The following is a 24201-nucleotide window of genomic DNA, read 5'->3' as shown; positions in this document are numbered from 1 at the left end:
AAACTAGGCCTCTAGTGCCATAAAAGCAGATTGCTTAACATCAATTATATATAAACACTACTTATTATCCATGTAAGTAGTCTCCAAATATATCAGAGCCCTCAATCTCAAATTCACAACTTCTCTACAGGCTTTTCCATATACAGCAACACTGCCGCATTAGCAGAAAGTCAGTCTTATCTTACATTTGGTGCTAGGACAACCCCTGTATTCACCATAATTTCCTATTTTTTTAAAATCTTTTATTGCAAGCAACATTGATGATCAAACATTGACGGAACAGCACTTATTGCAGCCCCAAAACAATGATACATTATCATATTTTGACACTCAACTTCGCAGCTCCTCTGTCCATTTCCACCCTCCCTTGTAGATCAAGATATCATTTCATAACCTTTTTGATCTCACAAATGAACAAGAGGATTACATTGTTTCCATGCTCTGTTAATGAGGGTCTTTGTCACTACCAATACCTTGAAAATTAGTATCCATTTGGAGATTTGCAGATCATCTCAATTTTCTGACCTCGTATCTCATGTGAACATTCCTTGAACCTGTGGGACTGGAATTTCCCTGAAGAAATTATAAATCTATGTACATCTATCTTTCAAAAAAGGAACTCTGGGTAGTTCCCAAGTTTAGATGGAGAGTAGTTCCTAAATGGAACAGCCTACAACTCCATCAACACTCTGAATGTGCTCACCCCAAATGTCTGTTGCTCTATCAAAGTTTTTAGGCACGTGATTAGCACAGTGCCATCCATGATGAGGTAGAAAGTGACAATCTCTTGCCATTTTACAGCAAAGCCTTTAAGCATAGGATTAGCTAGTACCATCCATGTCAAGCTTAACAAGGATTTGCAATGCAATAGGTCTCGCATTTGTGCCTCATTCCTACAGTCTGGCTGTGATACCCGAGAGAAGCCTAACTCCAAATGAATTATAGTGATTTTGTTAAGAATGCCACCTGTTTTGCAGAGCTATGAAATGGCAGAATCTGTATTACCAAGTGCTATACATCAGGTGAGGAGTCCGTCGTAGAGCTGGCAGTCTCCCCACATGCCCTATTAGGAGTTTTCCACTGGGCTGACCGGCAGAAACCAAGGTTCCCACTGGTCGGACCAGTGGAAAATGTGTGGTGGCATTGGACTCTGCTCCGCATGGAGCAGAGTCCAATGCCGTTGCAAAGGGGGCCTCCCTAGTACAGACAGTGAACATTCAGACTGTGCTGGAAAGGGGGGGGGGGGCACCCCTGCACTGCCCATGACAATGTTGTAGGCAGTGCAGGCCCCCCGTGTTCCCCTGCACTTGTTCTCCACCAGCCTTATCATGACGGCTGAACTGCCATGAAAAGGCTGGCTGGAGAACAAGGTTGTAATCAGCAGGGCGGCGCTGGATCAGAGATCCTGACAGAGACGGCAGTCTTTTGGCGGTCTGACCACCAGACTTGTAAGGTGGAGGTGGGACGCCGCAAGTCTGGCGGTCTTGACACCGAACAAAGAGAACAGAAGAGACAGCTTAACTCTACTTGAAGAAGCCTAATTTACATCCAAAGGTTAGATATTTTTTCGCTACCAAGCTTGAGGCTGTGAAGTGCTTGGGCATGGAGTCACGACTCCTTTTCCACCATTTTGGACTACACCTTTCACCATCTTCTTGCCTACAACTAACCTATGTGTTTGGTTGGTGACTCTCCAGAGGTTATCAAGAGCACATGCAACTGCCTAGTGTTAGGCTCTACTCAAGTCAGTTGGGTAAGGCACCTACTGTAGAGGTCATGAAAGAATGAGAATGTCACAGATTACAATCCTGACAGCTTTTTCACCTCTTCATCTTTGCAAGGTTAATGCAAATGAATTATAGCGATGTTGTTAAAAATGGCACCTGCTCTGCAGTGCTATGAAATGGCAGAACCTGTATTACCAAGCACTATTTAAAAAAAAAAGAAAAAAGAAGAAAGAAAATATATATATATGTAATTCCGACACTGCCCCAACACGCACCAAACAAAAAACCCTAAGGGAGAGGATGTGGCGTAAGGCCCAAAGCTGCCAGCTTTGGAGCTCAACGTCCTGTGATTCTAGGGAAATCACTTAGGGCCCAATTATGAGTTTGGCAGACAGGAGCACTCGTCTGCCAAACTCCCGACAGGGTGGTTGCCATCATGTTAGCTACCTCCCCATGGGCCCCATTAAGACTTTGCAGCTGGGCTGACTGGCGGAAATCAAGGTTTCTGCCCGTCAGCCCAGCAGGAAAGTGGGGGCAGCATTGTTGCTGGCTTGTAATCAGGCCGGCGGCAATGTTGCCGCCCGCAGGGGGCACCAATAACCCTCAAGGTGGGACAAACAAAAGCATTTACCAACGACATCAAGGGATTTTTGAAAGGCAGGCCCAGGAACGAATGAAAGTGATGGGTGTGGTTAAAGCCACAGAATAGATTACAATATGTTGAGAAGCAGCGCTTGTGCGCTGCTATGCTCAACTTAAAAATGACAAAAGCCTTTTACCACCCTAGACACAATATTACCGCTTTGGAAACAAGGGAGCCAATCCAATGTAAATTATGTTCCCAATCCTCCATTAATTCCTCAGCCAGGTCCTCAAAATTTGAGATGATCATTATTCGAAGACCCCCTCAGCGCTCTCTCTATACTTGTTTATTGTGGCCTCATTCCACCATATAGCAAGAGTTAGTGAAATGGTGGAATGGAAATAGAACAAATGGAAAAATAAATTAATTATCTGAATTTGTCTGAAGCCACAGAAAAGAATTATGACATCTTAAAAAAAAGTCTTAGCAGATTATCAACTGTATCTCAAGGATAAGAAAATGAAAAAGATATCAAATGATGATAAAGACTGCCATGAAGGCCGGATCTTTACATTTGCAAACAGATGGGGTAGCGTGATTTCCAATAAAGAAAAATTAGAAGGGAATGGTGTCAGGAATGATACACAAAGTCTAGTTATTAACGGTTCTTTGTTTTAATTGAATCTGGATCCCCAGGAGAGTGTTTGAACTAAACATTAGAATAAATATTGTGATACAAAAATATTGTGTCAAGAATATTGGGACATCAAAAATGGCATGGACAGGAATATGTAAGGTAAAAATATCGATGCTAGTTTTGTTTTAAATATCGTAAAAAATATTAATGTAGGAAATATTGTAATATAATTTGTGTTAATTAGTATGTAACGTATTGTGATTGTAGATGTTAATTTTTTTAATTTTGCAGTTTTAGTAAGATTATTTTTTCTTATGAAATTAAGTTTTTATTTTTAGCTATAGTAATATATGTTATTAATTGTTGATTTTTTTAGCAGTAGGATATTAGGTTTTTAGGGGATAAAGGTGGAGAGATTTTTCTAAAAACTAGGTTTTAAATTGTAAGGTAATGTTAAAAATATGCAAATTTATAATTTCACATTTTAATTTTTTATTATATTAATATTTTTTATTTACTTTAATTTGATGTTAAGATAAATATTGGTATTACATTTTTTAAATAAGAAAATAAATAGTATAAAATATTTAAAACAATTTTAATAAAGTAGCATAGTTAGACATATTTTACATTAAAATATAACATTTTACATTTTGAAAAACACTTAAAATTGTAGAAAAAGTTTTGATGTTAAATTCATTTAAAAAAAATAAAATGTATTCAAATATTTTTTACATTTATGTTTGTTAATTTTGTATTGCGATTTTATTTTTATTTTACTGTTTACGAATAGTAGTGTATATTTTCAACTATAATAGTTTTTAAATACTAACTTTATAATTTAAAATGTAAATATGTATATAAGGGTGTGTAGATTGTTTTTAGATAACATTTCAGAAAATTTGTCCATAAAATAAAATGTGTGAATATGGAGTACTGATTGTGTATGTAATATTTGTATTTGTATTATGCTGTATAAAATGTTTTATTTTGAAGTGGATATTGTAAATTTCACCTTGTTAGCGTCCAATACCACCTTTTAATAGGTTTATAGTGGGATTAGTAAATGTTGCCCCTGTAGTGTTTAACACCTTTCCCAAATTAGAGTGGGAACAGTAAACACCACACCTTTAGTGTACAACACCTTCCTTCAATATGGTTAGATTTGAGTGGGAATTGTAAATGTCACCCCGTTAGTATCCAACACCTTCCTCAAATTGATTTAGGTCCTAATTACTAGTCTGGCTGCCACCAGACTGCTAGACTCGCGGTGGTGGTCTGGACCGTTGCTGTTGTGGCTGTCCGACTACTGCCGCTTCTGCCACGATCGGTGATCCCGACGGGCTAACAGCAGGTGCAGATTGCAATCAGACAGGTACAAACTGGTTCTCTGCCAGCCTTTTCATGGCAGTTTCACCATCAGGGGGCTATAGGGGGCCACCTGCACTGCCGCTACAGTGGCAGCCACCCTGTCGGGAGTTTGGCAAACGGGTGTTCCCATCCTCCAAACTTGTAATGTGGGCCTTAGATTGGAATGAAATAGTAAATTCCACCTCCTTAGTGTCTAACACCTTCCCCAAATTGGTCTAGATTGGAATGGAATAGTAAATGTCATCCCTTTACTGTACAGCATTCTCTTCAAATTGGTTTATATTTGAGTGGGAACAGCAAATGTCAGCCCTTTGGTGTCCAACACCTTCCCTCAATATGGTTAGACTGGAGTGGGAATAGTAAATGTCACCCCTTTAGTGTCCAATACAGTGCCCAAATTGGAGTGGGAAAAGTAAATGTTACCCCTTTTGGATCCAACAGCTACCCAAATTGATTTTGGTTGGAGTGGGCATAGAAAATATTATCCCTCTGGTGTCCAACACATTGCCTAAATTGGTTAAGAATGGGGTGGTAAAAGGTAAACATCACCCCTTTAGTATCTAACATTTGTAATGAGTTATGTTGGTGTGATCATTTAATTGCATACCTTTATTTAAAAAAAAAACAAAACATTTTTTTACTTTTATTTGTAGTAGAACCTCTTAGTTTTATTTGATTATAATTCAGGGAAATGTATAATTCCTACAGCCTGGCGCCCAGGACACATTGTTTGGGGTCAAGGATAACACGTTGTCATGTCTATTCTGTCCTTGGGACAAGTATTGCTGCCAATTTACAGTACCACATTATGTATCAAGGAAGGGCATTGTCTGCAGTTAAAGTAATATTTGTGTCTATATGTTAATGCTGTTCAAACTTGTGTTTATGGTTCATTAATGCAAAGCCTTTATTACTAGGGTGAGCACTTTGAAGGAAATGTTGTAAGCCTTGGATTGCACTCCTAACGGTGATTCTAGTATAAAAATGTAAACACATGTTTGCAAAGTTTAACAATGAGGCTATGTATAATGTTCCCATAATGCACACTGATTAGATGCAAATATCTGCAGAATTTTTGAAAGCGAGATTCATGACTCTCTGCTTTCAAAATAAATTGTTTACAAAAAAAATGCAACAAAAAAAAAATGTTTTGCTAAACCACTGAACTTTTAGGTACTATTTCTCTGAAACATAATTTAGTAAAATATGTTTATGCTTGCTAATATTTCCGGGAAAAAAAAAAAAAAAATCATACTGGAAAATTAGGGTAACATGTTTCAATAGGATTATGGAAAACATGAAAATAAACAAGCACTGGCAAAACTAAAAGGTCTGAAATTGGTGGTCAGCATTTTGGCTTTGTCAACGCGTATCTTGTTTAGACATAGGGAGTCAATATTTTTGTTACCAATATTTAATCTCCAATATTTTTGTGTTCGATATTTTATGCATTAATATTATTGCAGTGATCCCCTTCAAGGGTACTAATATGTGTGTGACTAAACCAGTTGAAGCCCATTTTTTAGAGGAGCTTAAGAAATACTGAATGGGAAAAAGTAGGAGAGAGGACCACATATAAAGAAAGAAAAAACAAGATGGTGTGGAAAAGGAAATAGAAAAAAAAAAAAAAAAAAAAAAAAAAAAAAAAAAGAGATTGTGAGTCCAAACAAGGAGACTTCTAATTAATTGGTTGTGAAATTTAAAATTAATTTGGAAAAATAAAGAGAATAAAGGACATTTGAAAGTTAAGAGACATCCTGACTGGAAGAAAAAAAATTTATTGAATGGGTTTTTATACAAGGAATGAATCTGTAATATAATGTTATAGTCATTACTAGGTGCATCATAAATATTGTAAAATATGGATATACACCCATATATATACATATATATATATACACATATATATACACACACACTTCAAAGATTACTAGTTTGCATGTTAATGAACTTAGTAAAAGCAGTACAAAACTTTAACTGATCAACAAAATACATCATATAAATACCATGAACCAAGAACAACGTCGGCATCACGTGATGTGATTGAACAGTTCATAGTGTTAATATAATTCCCAATCTTTATTTTGATGTAACCATTGTAAATGAGACGTTCCAAGTTTTATTTTCAGAGGAAAAGATGCACTTATGAAATGCATTTTATTTTTGTCACATTGAGCATCTGTGAAGACCAGAGAAGCAAGTCACAAACACAGGTTATTTCATGGAAAAGATGCATATTCCAAAGTTTCTGGAATGTGTCTCTGCTACTTTGGAATATCAATAATAATTCAACTTGTAAGTCATTTCAATGATGCTACGAAGTTAAATGGTTCATTTGTTATCACCTGGCCCTTAGGTGACTCAATGTCCTTGGCTTTTTTTGGAGAAAAGGGAACAATTAAATGCCAGCTTTTCTATACATTCTGCATCAATGGAAATTCTCCAATTAACTCTGAGATATCAGTTTACATGTAACATGGCAGCTGTATAGTGTCTTATGAAGCATTGCAAAAAACAAAGCCGACATCAAAGCTTGGCTTATTCACAAGAAATTAAGTCCTGTAAACCCTCAACTAAAAAATATTTATATCAGCAGTTTGTAACTGAAAATCATAATCACAAGTCAATTACACCTTTCCAACTATCACAACAATATTAGAAAAAACTAGTCATTAAACAACAAAAATATACATTAGCCAGCCGGGACTATGCAAATCAGGTTCCAACTGAGATGTGGACAGCTTTTGCGAAAGTCCAAGGCAATGTAATTCAGGTAGCTTCAATTGAGTAGTTTCCTTGTTTGATACTAATGGACTAAATAAACATCTGCTCCGAGAGTATTATAATTATTTTTGGAGTCATGTTGAAGTAGCAAACGTTTCAACCTAAACACTTTTACTGTGAAAAGGCTCACTTCTTGGACAATCTCCATATTAGTCTTCATACTTAGCAATTTTCTTCCCAACTACCTGGGCTACAGCACAATCTTTTCTGATTTCACTATTCCATGTTGAATTTGTCATGGTAATTATTGAACACTGTAACCTAACTATTATTAGCTATGTTGAAAAGATGCAGTTAAATGTTTGTGTTACAGACAAGATTGGCCTACTTCTGACTTTAGAGCAGTGTTTGATTGCAATGAAGCATTGGAAAGATCGGTTTCCTAAGCTCAACTTCTTAGGGAAGATGAGTATCTTAACTAGTTTAGATAATAAAGTTGCTTTTAATACCTTAAATGACAGTTTTGTAAAATAATGTATTTTTGAGCACATCATCTAAATTAAGCACTCAAGCTAAGTCCATGGGATTTTCCGGAATACCAAAATGACTTAAGACCAAAAAGAGGACGACGAAAAGTCTTGTAATACCACTCCTGAACTTCACAGATGGGAAGATGGAAGACATGTATTCCATTTAGTGGTTTCCAACTGAACTGCAAAGTCAGAACAAGAACATGCTACTGGCATCTGAAGGCTGTGTAAGCCATAAGTGCCAGGCTGGGTATAGGGCAAAACTATGGGGTTGCCCTCACTATCACCGAAAGAAGATGTTTCCATCCATGTGTTTCTTTAAGTTAGGAATTTTTCATAAATTTTTAAGTAGAACTGAATGACCGCAATGAGGCCATTTTCTTCAAGGTAGTAGCATGCTATCTCCCTTAACTGCCTGCAGTATTAAATCAGATCAGGGAAAATCCTAAACTTGAAGCAGATAAAATGTTTTGGTCTATTGGAAAAAGGGATTGGATTTCCCCAGCTCAAGTCCATAGGCCTGCTTTCAGCATAAACGCTTCAGTTGGTTTATTCCCAGCTTTAGTGGCACGAGTGTCTACCATAAAGGAGACTTTGCACACTGGCAAGGTAGTTAAGAAGGTTGGATTGCAAGACTACTGGATTTAAGAACTCTTTCCTGTGACCTACCTGTTCTGGTCAAGATTCCTTAGGCTAACTACACCAAAATACGGTCCAAATTATGTACACACACAATTAGCAACCCAATTCAAATCAGCCCAATGCTTCTGAGTCAGAATAAATATGTACTCATTTAACTGATACAGGAGCCCAAAGGAATCCAACACAAAAATTAATTTATACATAAAAATGTTACTACAGTACCTTCATCCTGTGCTTTAGCTGTCTCAATCAGCCTGTGGAAAAACAAGATATCATCACCATTTTTTTCACACAACCATATCTATGAATACGAAGGCATGCACATTCAGGAACGATTTCAATTTGCTACGCATGATACTCAATCTATAATTTATGGACTTCAAATCTAGTCCTCTATAAAGTGAGGCTACGACACTGTATAAACAATGGTCATTCAAAAGTGCCACGTGCAGACTAGATGCAGGATAGCTGACCTGTTGGACTTTTACAAAGTTCCCTCTGCAAGGACCACTTGTATGCGCTAATAATGGGTCATCTCAGTGTACCCATGATGATGTTCGTAAGATAAACTACAATTTCAGTACAACTGCAACAGAGACAAAAACTGTGATACAGCACTACTATAAACAAAACGCATCTCAGTCGACTAGGGGCACCCACTCTCAAATAATTTTGTTTTTTTTGTCAAGATCATCCCCTTGCAAGTAGTAAAACTAAGGGCTTTTCAATATTATTGACCAGGCATTTGCCTTTCCAATTTGATGCCCTTCTACAAACTCACAAATAGTTTGTATACAAGGTTCCATTCTGGATAGGGAAATCACTGAACTGTCAATACACAAGTTTTATCGATTACTGTTTCCCCGTACTGAAACATTTTCCGATGGGTTACAGATCAAAGGGAGAGATCTTGATGCCATCCTAGATAAAAACTGATATAGGTCCATCCCAAGGTAGACTACTTAAGCTACACTTCAGGAGTTTGTTGCATGTATATTGTAGGAAGTTGGCTCTGTATGTGCTATTTCAAAGTAAGGAATAGCATGCACAGAGTCCAAGGGTTCCCCTTAGAGGTAAAATAGTGGTAAAAATAGATAATACTAATGCTCTATTTTGTGGTAGTGTGGTCGAGCAGTAGGCTTATCCAAGGAGTAGTGTTAAGCATTTGTTGTACATACACATAGACAATAAATGAGGTACACACACTCAGAGACAAATCCAGCCAATAGGTTTTTATATAGAAAAATATCTTTTCTTAGTTTATTTTAAGAACCACAGGTTCAAATTCTACATGTAATATCTCATTCGAAAGGTATTGCAGGTAAGTACTTTAGGAACTTCAAATCATCAAAATTGCATGTATACTTTTCAAGTTATTCGCAAATAGCTGTTTTAAAAGTGGACACTTAGTGCAATTTTCACAGTTCCTAGGGGAGGTAAGTATTTGTTAGGTTAACCAGGTAAGTAAGACACTTACAGGGCTTAGTTCTTGGTCCAAGGTAGCCCACCGTTGGGGGTTCAGAGCAACCCCAAAGTCACCACACCAGCAGCTCAGGGCCGGTCAGGTGCAGAGTTCAAAGTGGTGCCCAAAACACATAGGCTAGAATGGAGAGAAGGGGGTGCCCCGGTTCCGGTCTGCTTGCAGGTAAGTACCCGCGTTTTCGGAGGGCAGACCAGGGGGGTTTTGTAGGGCACCGGGGGGGACACAAGTCCACACAGAAATGTCACCCTCAGCAGCGCGGGGGCGGCCGGGTGCAGTGTAGGAACAGGCGTCGGGTTCGCAATGTTAGTCTATGAGCGATCTCGGGATCTCTTCAGCGCTGCAGGCAGGCAAGGGGGGGATTCCTCGGGGAAACCTCCACTTGGGCAAGGGCGAGGGACTCCTGGGGGTCACTTCTCCAGTGAAAGTCCGGTCCTTCAGGTCCTGGGGGCTGCGGGTGCAGGGTCTCTCCCAGGCGTCGGGACTTTAGGTTCAAAGAGTCGCGGTCAGGGGAAGCCTCGGGATTCCCTCTGCAGGCGGCGCTGTGGGGGCTCAGGGGGGACAGGTTTTGGTACTCACAGTATCAGAGTAGTCCTGGGGTCCCTCCTGAGGTGTTGGATCGCCACCAGCCGAGTCGGGGTCGCCGGGTGCAGTGTTGCAAGTCTCACGCTTCTTGCGGGGAGCTTGCAGGGTTCTTTAAAGCTGCTGGAAACACAGTTGCAGCTTGTCTTGGAGCAGGTCCGCTGTCCTCGGGAGTTTCTTGTCTTTTCGAAGCAGGGGCAGTCCTCAGAGGATGTCGAGGTCGCTGGTCCCTTTGGAAGGCGTCGCTGGAGCAGGATCTTTGGAAGGCAGGAGACAGGCCGGTGAGTTTCTGGAGCCAAGGCAGTTGTCGTCTTCTGGTCTTCCTCTGCAGGGGTTTTCAGCTAGGCAGTCCTTCTTCTTGTAGTTGCAGGAATCTAATTTTCTAGGGTTCAGGGTAGCCCTTAAATACTAAATTTAAGGGCGTGTTTAGGTCTGGGGGGTTAGTAGCCAATGGCTACTAGCCCTGAGGGTGGGTACACCCTCTTTGTGCCTCCTCCCAAGGGGAGGGGGTCACAATCCTAACCCTATTGGGGGAATCCTCCATCTGCAAGATGGAGGATTTCTAAAAGTTAGAGTCACCTCAGCTCAGGACACCTTAGGGGCTGTCCTGACTGGCCAGTGACTCCTCCTTGTTATTCTCATTATTTTCTCCGGCCTTGCCGCCAAAAGTGGGGCCTGGCCGGAGGGGGCGGGCAACTCCACTAGCTGGAGTGTCCTGCTGGGTTGGCACAAAGGAGGTGAGCCTTTGAGGCTCACCGCCAGGTGTGACAATTCCTGCCTGGGAGAGGTGTTAGCATCTCCACCCAGTGCAGGCTTTGTTACTGGCCTCAGAGTGACAAAGGCACTCTCCCCATGGGGCCAGCAACATGTCTCGGTTTGTGGCAGGCTGCTAAAACTAGTCAGCCTACACAGATAGTCGGTTAAGTTTCAGGGGGCACCTCTAAGGTGCCCTCTGTGGTGTATTTTACAATAAAATGTACACTGGCATCAGTGTGCATTTATTGTGCTGAGAAGTTTGATACCAAACTTCCCAGTTTTCAGTGTAGCCATTATGGTGCTGTGGAGTTCGTGTTTGACAGACTCCCAGACCATATACTCTTATGGCTACCCTGTACTTACAATGTCTAAGGTTTTGTTTAGACACTGTAGGGGTACCATGCTCATGCACTGGTACCCTCACCTATGGTATAGTGCACCCTGCCTTAGGGCTGTAAGGCCTGCTAGAGGGGTGTCTTACCTATACTGCATAGGCAGTGAGAGGCTGGCATGGCACCCTGAGGGGAGTGCCATGTCGACTTACTCGTTTTGTCCTCACTAGCACACACAAGCTGGCAAGCAGTGTGTCTGTGCTGAGTGAGAGGTCTCCAGGGTGGCATAAGACATGCTGCAGCCCTTAGAGACCTTCCTTGGCATCAGGGCCCTTGGTACTAGAAGTACCAGTTACAAGGGACTTATCTGGATGCCAGGGTCTGCCAATTGTGGATACAAAAGTACAGGTTAGGGAAAGAACACTGGTGCTGGGGCCTGGTTAGCAGGCCTCAGCACACTTTCAATTGTAAACATAGCATCAGCAAAGGCAAAAAGTCAGGGGGCAACCATGCCAAGGAGGCATTTCCTTACATATATGAGAAAGAAAATAACCTTTCATTACTAAATACATAAAACACGCTCTAGAATAGATTTTGTTACTGACTGACAGACTTTCTTACAAGAAGGTGCGGTCACCAGAGACTGGGGTCTTCGTCCTTTCAAATCACTCCCCTGTAGGGCCTTGGAGTACCCAGTCCCCATATCATAGGGACTAGAAGTCTGACGAGATGGACTTAAGAGATATTTCCCTTAGAACTACAATAGCCAAAGATATTCCCCATTACTTTCAAGAGAATAATATTGGGAACTCTTCCCCACCATGGTATGGGCTGCTGCAAAGGCAGTTCTGAGAGCCAAACTTATCTCCCAAATGGTCACAATTCAGAGGTTGGCGAAACAGAGGAAACAGGACCTTGAGTCCCAGGTGCATGCATTTTAAAAGCAGCATAAAAATGAATGTCTCCCTCATACTTTCTGATCTTTATGTAACACCTAAGAGGAATTAGAGCAGATTTTAATTGGAGAGCCATCTAAAAAAATGCTATATACAGGACAAAACTATTATGAGAACGGGGACATGGCTGACTGTATTTTAACCTTAAAACTGGGAGCTCTCCAGGCCTCTAATCTTCTACATAAATTTAAATCCCCGAAGGTACGGTGGTACTGCACACTCCTGAGATTCTAAAGAGGTTCACCGAGTACTACACTGAATTATACACTAGACTAGAGAGAGACCAGCAAGATCAGGATCTGTATGTACCTTGTTACATTATGAGCCCCTACTGCTTAATACTGAGATTATCTGGGATATAGAGACGTCCAGGAGGTGGCTCCTACCTTCCAAGGTATGCCACGGAATAAAGTGCCTGACCCAGATGTCTTTCCTAGCGGTGCTCCTAGCTAAGTTATTAATTACAAAGTAGAGTCCCAGAGAGTCAGTGATATAATGCTAGACGCTGTGATGTACAATATTTTTGAAACTAGGGAAGGATCCCCTGACCTGTGGACCTTACCGGCTAAAAGCTCCTCTTAATAAGGACATTCAAATGTTCACAAAAATTGTGATCACTAGGATGGCCAGAGCTTATTTTTTTCTGATGTTGATAGCAAGGAAAGAAATATGCAGGAAATGGACTTTGCCTGAACCCCACAGGTTTAGAGTGGATTACTTCAGCAACTTATGTTAGTGAACTAGATTTGGTGTGTAGCAATAGAGATGTTGAAACACTCTGGCACACGTTTATAGCATGGCAAGAGAAAATCAATATAGTCCAATGATTAATTCACAGCTTTGCTGAGATGTGGTTGGGAACGATAAGGTAAGAACTATTCAGCAAGACATGCAGCCAGTACTCTTGGAAGAAGGAACTAAGTCCAGATACCAGAACCGGGCATAGAAACTGGCACTGGCTCGTAATGTGGAATTGAAAGCTTTCTTTGCTATAGCTAACCACGCTTCCCTTAACTCCTGCTTGCAAAATTTCTTTCAATAAGCCACTTCATTTCAATAAGGCACAAGTCTAGGACAGAGTCAGTACACCATAATGCCTCAGCACAGGAGGTTTTAAATAGATTGATGGTCCTTTACTCTAATTTCTTTTAGCAGGTAGACTAACCCTACCACCCCCCTTGGAAGCAGTTGACCATAGGACATCTTTTTTTAATTTCTTTTTTTTCTGTCTAATTTTGGTACAACCAACAAACCCATCAACCCATAATAACTTCCTCATCACTCCCCCACTCTGACAGACTGTTAAAGCCACTTCCAAATGTCAGGTCAAAATGTGGCCTAAAAAAGTCCATACTACAAATCTCAGCTCTTGTGGCCCGCTTCAATCATTAGCCCTCCCTTCTCACTCATCTTCTGACAAATCTTCCAGCCCTTTCCACGACTTCCACACTTATATCTGTTCTTCCACCCTTATACACCAGTTCATGTTAGCCTCCCATTGCCCTGTGATGAACCCCACTTGCTTCCCTATTTTTGTATCATATCTCTCTTCGTCACCATCAGGGCCACATTGCAGAAGACGAGTGTGAATCTATCAAGAGTCTGTCCTGCCCACATCCCCAACATCACTAACATCACTAACTTGGCATTTAGTGCCAAGGGTTCCTCTGCAGCCTGAGAGATCCTGCCACAGACCTCCTCCCAAAACATGTAGATATCCGGACAGTCCCATAGAGTGCATTACTGACTTGCTTTTGGTGGGAAGGTTTTGGCACACCTATAAAATGGAAAAAGTGGTCATTTTATCAGCCAGCAAATCAGTCAAACTGTAGGAAGCTGTCTCTCTATATAGTGCACAAAAAAAAGGAAGTACACAGTGCAGAGAGTCCAGTGGATCCCCAGTTGGCTTGTAGAGGCAAAATAGATAGGACTAATGCTCTATTTTGTGGTAGTATGGGTGAGCAGTTAGGTTTATCAGAGGGTAGCGCTAAGCATGTTCTATTCACAGAGGCAATAAATGAGACACACTCAAAGAATAAATCCAAGACCAATTTTAAAAAGTAACACTTCTTTTAATAAATAATGTAAACCGAAGAACTTTGTTACAAGGTATGTACGTTTTCAAGCATAAATACTTTTTAAGTTTAAAAAAGGGACATTTAGTGCAGTCTCAGAGTTCTTCAATGTGAACCTAATTGAGGAAATCACAGACAGCAAACAAGCAATGACGACTCACAGGATCAATCTTGTAGACTTAAAGTACTGGGCAAGGGTCATGACCACACCAACAGGTCACTCTGGGCAACACTGAGGCAGCTAGGTGCAGAGGTGCAGTACACGTTGCGTGCCCAATGTATTTCAATGGGGATTGGTCTCCATGGATTTAGGCTGTATGCTCCAGCTGGGGAGCTAGTGGGAGACAACCAACAGGTAGGCCACAAATGTGGGGTGCTCGGCATGTGATTGAACTTTTGCTCCTCCTCTCCCAGTCCTAGGGGTGGCGGGTGCAGGGGTGTCCTTTGGCATCAGGATTTCTAGTCCAGGAGCACTTGATGTTTGGGGGGGGTAGGGTCCAGTGGTCTAAGGCTTCAGGCATCGTCAGGGAGTCCAGGAGGGGTGAAACCACAGTGGACTTTTATTTCAAGGGAGGTGGGGGACGTCTTTGACACCAAGTGGGGTCCACTACAACTCGGGCCCGCGGCAACGGATAAAGTGGTGGCTTTATGTGTTGGGCTTCTCTCACCACAGAGGCTGTGGTAGAGGGGGCCTGCGTGTAGAGACTGCAGGCAAATTCAGAGAGGAGGCGTGAAACCATGATGGACTCTGACTCTGGACAGCTGGGAGACCTTGCACCGGAGGTCCACACCCACTCGGGTCAGTGACTGCGGGTGCAGTTGTGTCTTCAGGTGTCAGGTCTTTGCGGTTCAAGAGGCTGCAGAGTCCTTTCCTTGCAGCTGGTTGTAGAGCAGGTTTGCTGCTCACAGGAGACTTGAATCTTTTTTGAAGGCATGCAGTCCTCCCAGGTTCATGGAGGGGTAGCTGCAGGATTAGGTGTCTTTTGGTGCACAGTCAGTTGAGGACAGCAGACAGGCCGGAGGAGTTGGTACCAGGCCAACTCTTCTTGGGGCGAGTCTATTCTTTGTCCTTTTTTTCTTAGGTTGTCAGGATCTGAGTTATAGGATTCAGGGACACCACCTAAATTCTCAATTTAGGGGTGTTACAGGAAGTGCCAGGTGGCAGCCAATGTGTTGCCCACCTTTAGGGTGACTACACCCTTTCTATTACCACTTCCGCTGGGAAGGGGCATAACCCTAACCCATAATGGCCTAATTCTTTCCAAACAAAGATGGAGGAATTTTAAAAGTGCTGTCCACTTCAGCTCATTCACTTTATGGGTGGGACTGGCGCGAAGTGGGCACACCTCCTAATCGGTTTAATTTTCCCACCTGTTCGGACACGAAAAGTGGGTTAAGAACATCGGGTCGATTATCTCCACTATCTGGAGAGACCTGGGTTGCATTATAAAGGTGGCTGGGCCTTTGAAACTTCCCACCCTGGAATGATCATCCTGCCTGGGTGAGGTGCTAACACTCCTACCCAGTACAGGTGTTCGACTCTGGCCCTTGAGAGCACTGGCTCTCACGTTGGGGGGTCAGAAACAGCTAGGGTGGCTGAACTGGTCAGGACCAGTCAGTAGAGATGCCCCCTGAAAACCTATCATTTACTGGTGTATTTAAAGTGCTTTCTGGGGGCAGGTAATGGTAAATCCATCACTGGCATCAGTGTGGGCACAACATCCCTATCTTCAGTGAAGCCATCATGTAGCTGGGGAACTCGTAGTGACCAATGTCCAGCACTTGTATTTGAAATGGCTTCTTTGGTCACTTACCATGTTAGAGAAAGATATAGCAGGGGCATATCTGCTCATGCAGATATGCCCTCGCATGTAATGTAATGCACCCTGCCTTAGGGCTGTAAGGTCTGCTAGTGGGGTGACTTACATATATTGCATGCATTGCTAGGGCACATGGTACACAGGCTGTGTGCCATGTCCAGACACCCCAAGATAATTGGGGCATGGATTGGGAAATTTTCAGCACAAAAATAGAAAATGTGCAGCACAAGGTTGTGTTTTTTTGCAGCATTTTGTGGCACTTTATTTTAGTGACCATAGTTATGTCCTAATAAAATTGTGTATGCTCTCCTAATCACTATGGCATTCTGCCTGCCATCCATACTCTAATCTCATCCTCCAAGACCTAAAAACAAATCATGAACCTTTGATGTCAGACGCCCATGGACTCGCTGAATTGCACAGCATGAAAAGAAATGCTGATCAATTCTGGCTTGCTGATAGATCAAATTGTGTGATATTAGGCAAATAATTTATTTCACCGAGTTTTCTTTTTGAAACTACTACTTTTTTGTCCCTGCCTGTGCGTAGCTGCCCTCCACTGTCCAGGCTTAGGCTCCCCAAAGGGAACTGTTTGCAACGCAAAGGGGTGAGCAGGCTGTCAAGTGTCTTGTGTCCCCTCTCCCACCCAGCTGCTCCTCTATAAATGGAAAACACATGTGCATGTTAGGCTGTCAGGGAGAGGTAGTGGGGGTAGGATTAGAAGGAGCCACTGCCAGCGTGGCTCAGTGCGAAAATGCAATATGAGTGATGTGTCTGTATGAGCGCAGGGTGAGCAATACGAGTGCAAGCTGTGCCTGTTTAAGCGCAGAGTGAACAGTGTACTTGAATGAGTGCAGGATGGGGGTGTGCCTGTGTGAGTGCATCCTGAGCAAAGTGCCCGAATTTCACGCCTTTGACGTGTTTGTGCGGAAAGAGCCATTTGTGCAGAGTGAGGCCTGTAGAGGTGTGGGTTCAGGGTAAAAAGGTGACTGTGTGAGTACAGGATGAGCAGACTGCCAGTGAGCTCAATGTGGACTGTGTGCCATTTCAATCCAGCATTATGGTGCACCCTTGTGATAAGCAGTGTGCCTCTTCTAGTAGAGGGTAAACAATGTGTAGGGTGAGTGGTGTGTCTGTATGAGAAGAGAATGAGCGGTGTACCTGAGAGATTTCAGCCCATGAAAGTCTGATCTATTACCCTTGACAGTGTTAGTTCTGGTACTCGTGTCAAAGCTGAAGAACGGCTTGGAAATGTTGCAAATATGGATGCCACACATACTTGCATGCAGGAGGGTTGGCTGTTTGGCTGGGCCATAGAGGCCAGGCCTTGTGGCAAACCCCAGCAGCACACAGCTGAAGGTTGGGTGGTTTTAGGGGTTGGCCACAGCGCTTGGCCGTGTGGCCAACCCTCACTATGCATGGCCGAAGCAAACATTCACTTAAAAAAACACAAAGATTACAGAGACATTCTAGTGAGGCTTGCATTTTACACGTACAAAACCACAGAAATTCACCTGTTACGAGTTATTTCAAATAACTATAACTCATGCCCTAAAGTAACTATAACTTGCGTCCCCACCATGCACAGTTATCTGATCAATAAATTTACTGCACATGTTTCAGTGACATTATCAATGATGTTTTTAAAGATGTCATGAGTGCTTTAATTTGTGGGGTAATTAGCAGTGCATGGTGAGGGCACAAGTTATAGTTACCTTAGGGCTCGAGTTATAGTTACTTGAAATAACTAACTATAACATGTGAGTTTCTATGGTTTTGTACGGGTAAAATATGAGCCTATCTATAACGTCCCTGTAATCTTTGGCATTAAGTGGAAATCTATCTATCTATCTAGATTACCTAGTGGCAGTCGCCACTAAGGAGTTACAGTTAGGACCATGTTTCAATAGAAAAAGTGTTTTTTGACTTGCCTACATCTTTGGCACCGCTTGACAAATCTTCATGAAAGATTTAAAAAAAAAAGTGGGCAGGTGATTCTTGTTGTGCACAGAAAGTTTCGAGAAGACCTGTCAAGCGGGGGCAAAGAAAAAGGGGGGTGGTGGTGTCAGAAAAGTATGTTACCCATGTTAATTCCCATAGGACCTTTAGACCTGACTACAGCCCAAACCACTGGACGGAATTACACCGACTTTGGCAGAAAGTTAGCTTTTTGTAAGCACATTATGTTTTTGCTTATTTAGTGTAAATCTGTCCAGTAGTTTTGGAGATATTAAAGGGAAAATAAAGTTGTATATCTAGGGACGCGGATCCTCCCCAACGACTTTGTGAATAATGATGAACTCGTGCAGGGAATTGCACAGATCTGATTGGCTGCTAACACTTCAACAAGGAAGTGTTGGCAGCCATCTTGGGACTCGGGTAGATCCTGACTCCTTAGCGCTGGTGTCGGGGTCCCAGAAAGACCCCTGCCAGGAAAACAAATTAAAAAAAGAACAAAAAAACAAAACAAAAAAAAAAACACAAGCTCTGGCTCCCGTGCTTGTTTTTTTCTAAAGCCTCCATGTGGGTCAAGGTCCGGGGGCATGTGATAAATAAGCAAGGGGGTGCACGGGCCCCATCCTAGGCTTTTACAGCCCCGGGACCACCACTTCCCCTGGGCAAACATGCAACTGAATGCGCAGGAGGGGGGGGGGGTTAAACAGGAGGAGGGGAAGGGGTAAAGAGTTGTGGGTTCCCACTCCAGACCACCACCTCCCTGGGGTATTGCTGTAATTAAGGTTGGGGAGGAGGGTGTCCCCCGTGCACCCCAGTCCTCCCAAAAATTAAATATTTAGGCTAGACCTTGGGGGATGGGGTTCCTGGGGACGAGATCGGCCTGGGGCCATGCAGGTTGGGTTTTTATAGGGGTTGGCCACAGGCCAACCCCATTAGTCAACCCCCGCTGCACACGCCCAAATGCTGTGCACAGCGCACGGTTGGGTTGGGTTGTTATAGGGGTTGACATCAGGACTTATGCACAGGTGTGAGTACAGATATGAATGAAGTTACAAATGGAAATGCCTGTGGTGTTGTGAGTGCAGGTGTAAGCACGAGGGATGTCAATGGTGCAGGTGCTAGTGAAGGTATGACAACAAGAGCCAGCGCACTTGTGAGCATCTTTCCAGGTGTGATTGCAGGTGCCAAAGTAGGTGTGATTTCAGGTGTGTGTGAGTTTACTGGTGTAATATTATGACTGATCCATGTGAAGTTAGTGGTGCAAGTACCGGTGTGAGTACAGGTGCAAGGGATGATACTGGCGCAAGTGCCGGTGTGAGTGTAGATGTAAGTGATTTTAGTGGTAACTGAAGCTGTGATGTGAGCAAAGCTGCTGGAACAAGTTTCAGCAGAGGTCTGTGTGTATGTGTATAAGTGAAGCACCTGTTAGTGTAGGTAAGATTGAAGCACCTGTCAGTGTAGGTAAGACTGAAGCACCTGTCAGTGTAGGTAAGATTGCAGGTGTGGGTGCAGCTATTAGTCAAATAGCAGTGATGGTTTGTGTGCAAGGGCCAATGTGAAAGCGAGGGCAGGATTTGCTACTGATTTAAGTGCAATACTCTCAATATTCCGAATTGCACATCCCCACCCCTAGATTTTGCACGTTGTCATTCTAGCTTCTGAAGTTCGAGCCAAAATTGTGGCATAAAGAACAGCCTCTTCTAGCTGTTACGCTTTTGGGTCCTGAAAAAACACAGGGTTCACCCAGAACATTAAAGCGTCCTTTCATCCAATCTGATTTGCTCTGGTAAAAATGATTAAAAAATTAAACGTGCAACAAAATAAACTTAAATGCATTAGTATCACCGATCCACCTCTACAGAGTTTTTCAATATATCACAGAAACACATGGTACCACTAGTGCCACAGGATGCTGGACAGAGGTATGAACGGGGCTATGAATCTTTTGCAAAGGTTAACATTGCACATGTCACCGTACCCTACAATCAACACCATTTATTCCTCAATTTAGTGAGAGACAGTTAGCACAAAAAAGAGGCATGCTGCAGGGAAAGGAGGAGTGGGGAAAGCTGTCTCTCTGCTGTGCCCTCTGCCAAGTAACCTAAACTGTGGCTCTGCTGCAATATTGTATCCCATGCCCATGCTGGGGACAAGCAGGACAGAAAGTAAGAACCAGCTGACCTATGTACTTGAAGCAGGGATGGCATGGAAAGGCACGTCATGCGTGCTACTAGGAAAGCAAGTTTGACGGGCATTCTGTAAACAAAGGATCGTGGTTTATTTTTTCTTTTATCGCAGCAGGTTTGTTAAAAATATCAATTCCATGGTTAAATTGATCTTTAGAATCGATGTCTGGCAAAGACACCAACCCCTGGCATGACTCCTGGAGGCTTTCAAACTAGATTGTAGTGGAGTAGAGAGGGGTACATTGGAGTGGGGTACATTGGAGTGAAGTGGGGTAGAACAGTGTTGTAGTGGAGTAGAGAGGGGTACACTGGAGTGGGGTGTAGGAAAGTCACTCTTTATTGGTATGGTTATCCCCTCTTTTTGCCTGTTTATCAGTGTGTGTAGACTGTTTTCACTGGGATCCTCCTAACCAGGACCCCAATGATTGTGCTTTCTCTTCTAAATTTGGTTGCACAATTGGCATACTGGTGTACCCATGTAAGTCCCTAGTACATGGTAATTAGGTACCCAGGGCATTGATACACCACGGGTCCCATATGGGCTGCAGCATGTATTGTGGGAGCCCGTGCAAACTGTGTCTGCAGGCTTGCCATTGCAGCCTGTGTGAAAAGGTGCAAGCACCCTTTCACTGCTGGTCACTGCAAGTCACCCCTGTGGTAGGCCTTCCTAGCCCAGAGGGCAGTGTGCAAATTCCTGTGTGGGATGGCACCCCTGCATGAGCAGAAGGGCCCCTACGAACTCCAGTTCCAATGCACTGGACTTCGTAAGTGCTGGGAAGCCATTTTACCCATGTGCAGGCCACAGGTCACTAGTTGTGTTCCAGCTACATAATGGTAACTCCTAACCTAGGCACGTTTGGTGTCAAACATGTCGGAATCATACTAATGCCAGTATTGCTGGCATGAGTCTATGCACTCTAGCGGCTCCTGAGAGGAGCCCCACCAGTATTGCTCCTACCAGTCTTTCTGGGTTTGCTGCAGCCCCTCAGACAAGTTTTCTGCCCTCCTGCTGCTTGACCAGCTCAAGCAGGGGACGGCAGAACAAAGGATTTCCTGTGGAAGAGGGAGGCAACACCCTCTCCCTTGGAAATAGGTGTTGCAAGGCTGGGGAGGGGTGGCCTCCTCACGCCACCAGCATGCTTTGAAGGGCACATTTGGTGCCCTCCTTGCATAATCTGATTTGCACCAGTCCGGGTAGCCCGGTCCCTGCTTTGGTGCGAACTAACAAAGGAAAGGGAAATTGACCACTCCCTTGTCCATCACCAACCCAGGGGTGGTGCCCAGAGCTCCCCCCCCAAGTGGCCACTTGATTCTGCCATCTTGTAAACAAGATGTGCGGAGGCCCCTGGCTGCATCTGGCTGGTCAGGACAGGTGAACAATGTCAGTGGCCTCCTTACATAGGTGTTCACCCTGCAGACTGACCAAACCCCGTTAGGACTATTTAGGGACTCCCTCATGGGTAGGTCTCCAGATTCGGCGTGCAAGGCTCTACCAGGACTCCTCTGTAATGACCTCTTCCTCTCCTGGCCTCCGGAACCGGTGTTGGACTCTTCAGGAACCAAATAAGCCTGGAACTCCACAGACTACCTCGCCGTGCAACATTGTTTCTCCGGCTGCCTGCAGCAATTGCAACATTTCCACGGCTGTGCATCCTCTGGGGGTCAGCAAAACTTCAGCTGCATCAACGAAGCAAGAAGGACTCTCCCTTGGAGTGAAGGAGTCACTCCCCTGCATCCTCAAGCTCCTAAGGCAACGACGACCGGCTGCTGGGATCTTCTGCCGTCTGGCTCCAGAAATAATTTCCCACACAGGTGGTGGGTCTGAGTGGTTTCCTCTACCTGCTGTCCAACTTGAGGGACGGAGAGCCCTTACCTCTCCTTGCAGGACAGTACCCCTGTGCACAGTGATTCTTTCAGCAACCAGGGCTTGTTGACTTCTGCTCTAAGGGATCTTCAGGCTCCAAGTAGCCCCAGCCTCCAGCACTTCATCCTTGCTAGGATCTTGTCCATTTTGGGGTTTTCCTTTTCCTTTTACTCTCTGCTTTCTGGTTATCTTTTTTGTGCAACAAACACACAAAAGTTGATGGGAGGCATAGCTGGAGTTAGTCTAACCACTGGCAATGGTTCAGGCTGGATTGTTCCCACAAACGAAAGGCTGAATTGCATAAGCAAGCATTCCTCCCATCACATTTTGTGTGTTTGATCTCCTTTTGTGCACCTTTAATGTTTGCATGAGGAAAACCTCTGATCAGTATCATTTTCTTTGTTCTCTCCTCTCCAGCAGGTTTTTCTAATTACTGTTTTGAGCCATCCTTATCACACACACCACTACTCCTGTTATCCTTCTTGACTCGCTCTCCCACCCATGCAGAATCTCTCATCAATATCTTTCCTTTGATGTCAGAGGATACCCCCAACAGTCAAAGCCAGCTTTACAGTTTTTGGTTTTTTTGGCAGCTAATCTCCTGTAACCCTCCTCACCCATTCCCACTAATGTTTCTACCCAAAGGAGTTTCCTTACTCTCTCTGTGCTCTGATGCTCTCCTGTTTTTGGCCCAAATAATTCATGTTATAGCAGCTATTTGGTACGCCCAGCACATTTGAGCAGATGGGCAGTTTTGCTTTGCGTTGTTGTAGAACTGGGCAATTTCAATACATCTATGGTGGATGAGCAGCTAGTGTCAGCTTTTTATGCCTTTAACTTCTATTCTATATGCCAGGATACACTCCTATGGCTTGTCCAAGTTCTGCTACTGGGTAGCCGTTGACCAGTCCCACCCTCTGAAGCGGAAAGTCACAAATGCATTTATTCAAGGTTGGAAAGCTATAGAAAGATAGAGAAGTTACATTGTTGCTGCAGCTTGAGGGTTGGGTGCATGATCTGTCAAGAGGCACGGAATCTCAAGTGACAGGTGTTAGAAATGGGTTCTCTAATTAGCAGAGGTATATACCTTTGTCCAAATAGGGACCACAATCTTACTCAGGGTAAGTCACACACAATCTAAATTATCCTGTGCCCACCCTCTGGTAGCTTGGCACTGAGCAGTCAGGCTTAACTTAGAAGGCAATGTGAAAAGTATTTGTGCAATAAATCATACAGTAACAGTGAAAAAAACCATCAAAACTACACCACACAGGTTTAGAAATATATAAGATATTTATCTGGTTAAATTAAGGTCAAGACGATAAAGATTCAATATGCACAAGTTGATATATCACTTTTGGAAGTTTAAAAAGAGTCTTAAATCTTAGAAATCAACAGTTGCCTCTTGGTTTCACAATGTACCTGGTTTGCGTAAAAAATAACATGCAGGGAGACCGCATAGTAGGAGATGCTCGGAAAAATAAGGTGAGTGTCGGATTTTCCGGCACGGCACAGACGATGCGTCGTTTCTTTACAGGCTGCAAGGGGCTTTACGTTGATTTCTAGCACAATGGCTTGGTTCCTCACTGCAAAGCAGGGATTTTTTTTTTTTTTTTTTTTTTTTTAACATTTTCATTGTTTTTTTCTGTTTTTGTTGTTCACATGTATTAGACAGCAATTGTGGTAACAGTTAAGTATCTCTGATGTGGCATATCAACCATAACAATCTCACTGCAACTACAATCCCTGAACCCTTTCTTCCCCCCTGTCGGTATTTTACGGCAAGCATTCCCCTTCCCTGAACTGTATTATGTATGTGTAGAATGTGTGATTCTCTGACCCATCCTTTCTCGTCTTCTGGTCCCCCTTACGACGCATTTGAATTTTCCTGGCTTGTCTCGTCTATTGTTCCTCATTCTGATGGCTCTGGAGGTCCCCGTACAGCCGTTTAACTACTCCATTTCCCATTTCCCCCATATC

The 24201-nt window shown here is 43.2% G+C and overlaps 1 protein-coding gene across 1 annotated transcript in view; it reads right to left on the bottom strand.

Annotated features, from left to right (window-relative positions):
- NOL7 (nucleolar protein 7) overlaps positions 1–24201 on the bottom strand; it is a 110226-nt gene that overhangs the window by 46931 nt on the left and 39094 nt on the right. The window contains exon 4 of the mRNA XM_069218136.1: positions 8437–8468. Coding sequence (XP_069074237.1) covers positions 8437–8468 — 32 coding nt within the window. The remainder of the gene's footprint in view (positions 1–8436; positions 8469–24201) is intronic.

Source organism: Pleurodeles waltl, chromosome 2_1, assembly GCF_031143425.1.
Source record: "Pleurodeles waltl isolate 20211129_DDA chromosome 2_1, aPleWal1.hap1.20221129, whole genome shotgun sequence".
Classification (NCBI taxonomy): domain Eukaryota; kingdom Metazoa; phylum Chordata; class Amphibia; order Caudata; family Salamandridae; genus Pleurodeles; species Pleurodeles waltl.
Note: the sequence above shows the minus strand (reverse complement) of the source record. Positions and strands in the feature narration are given on the sequence as shown.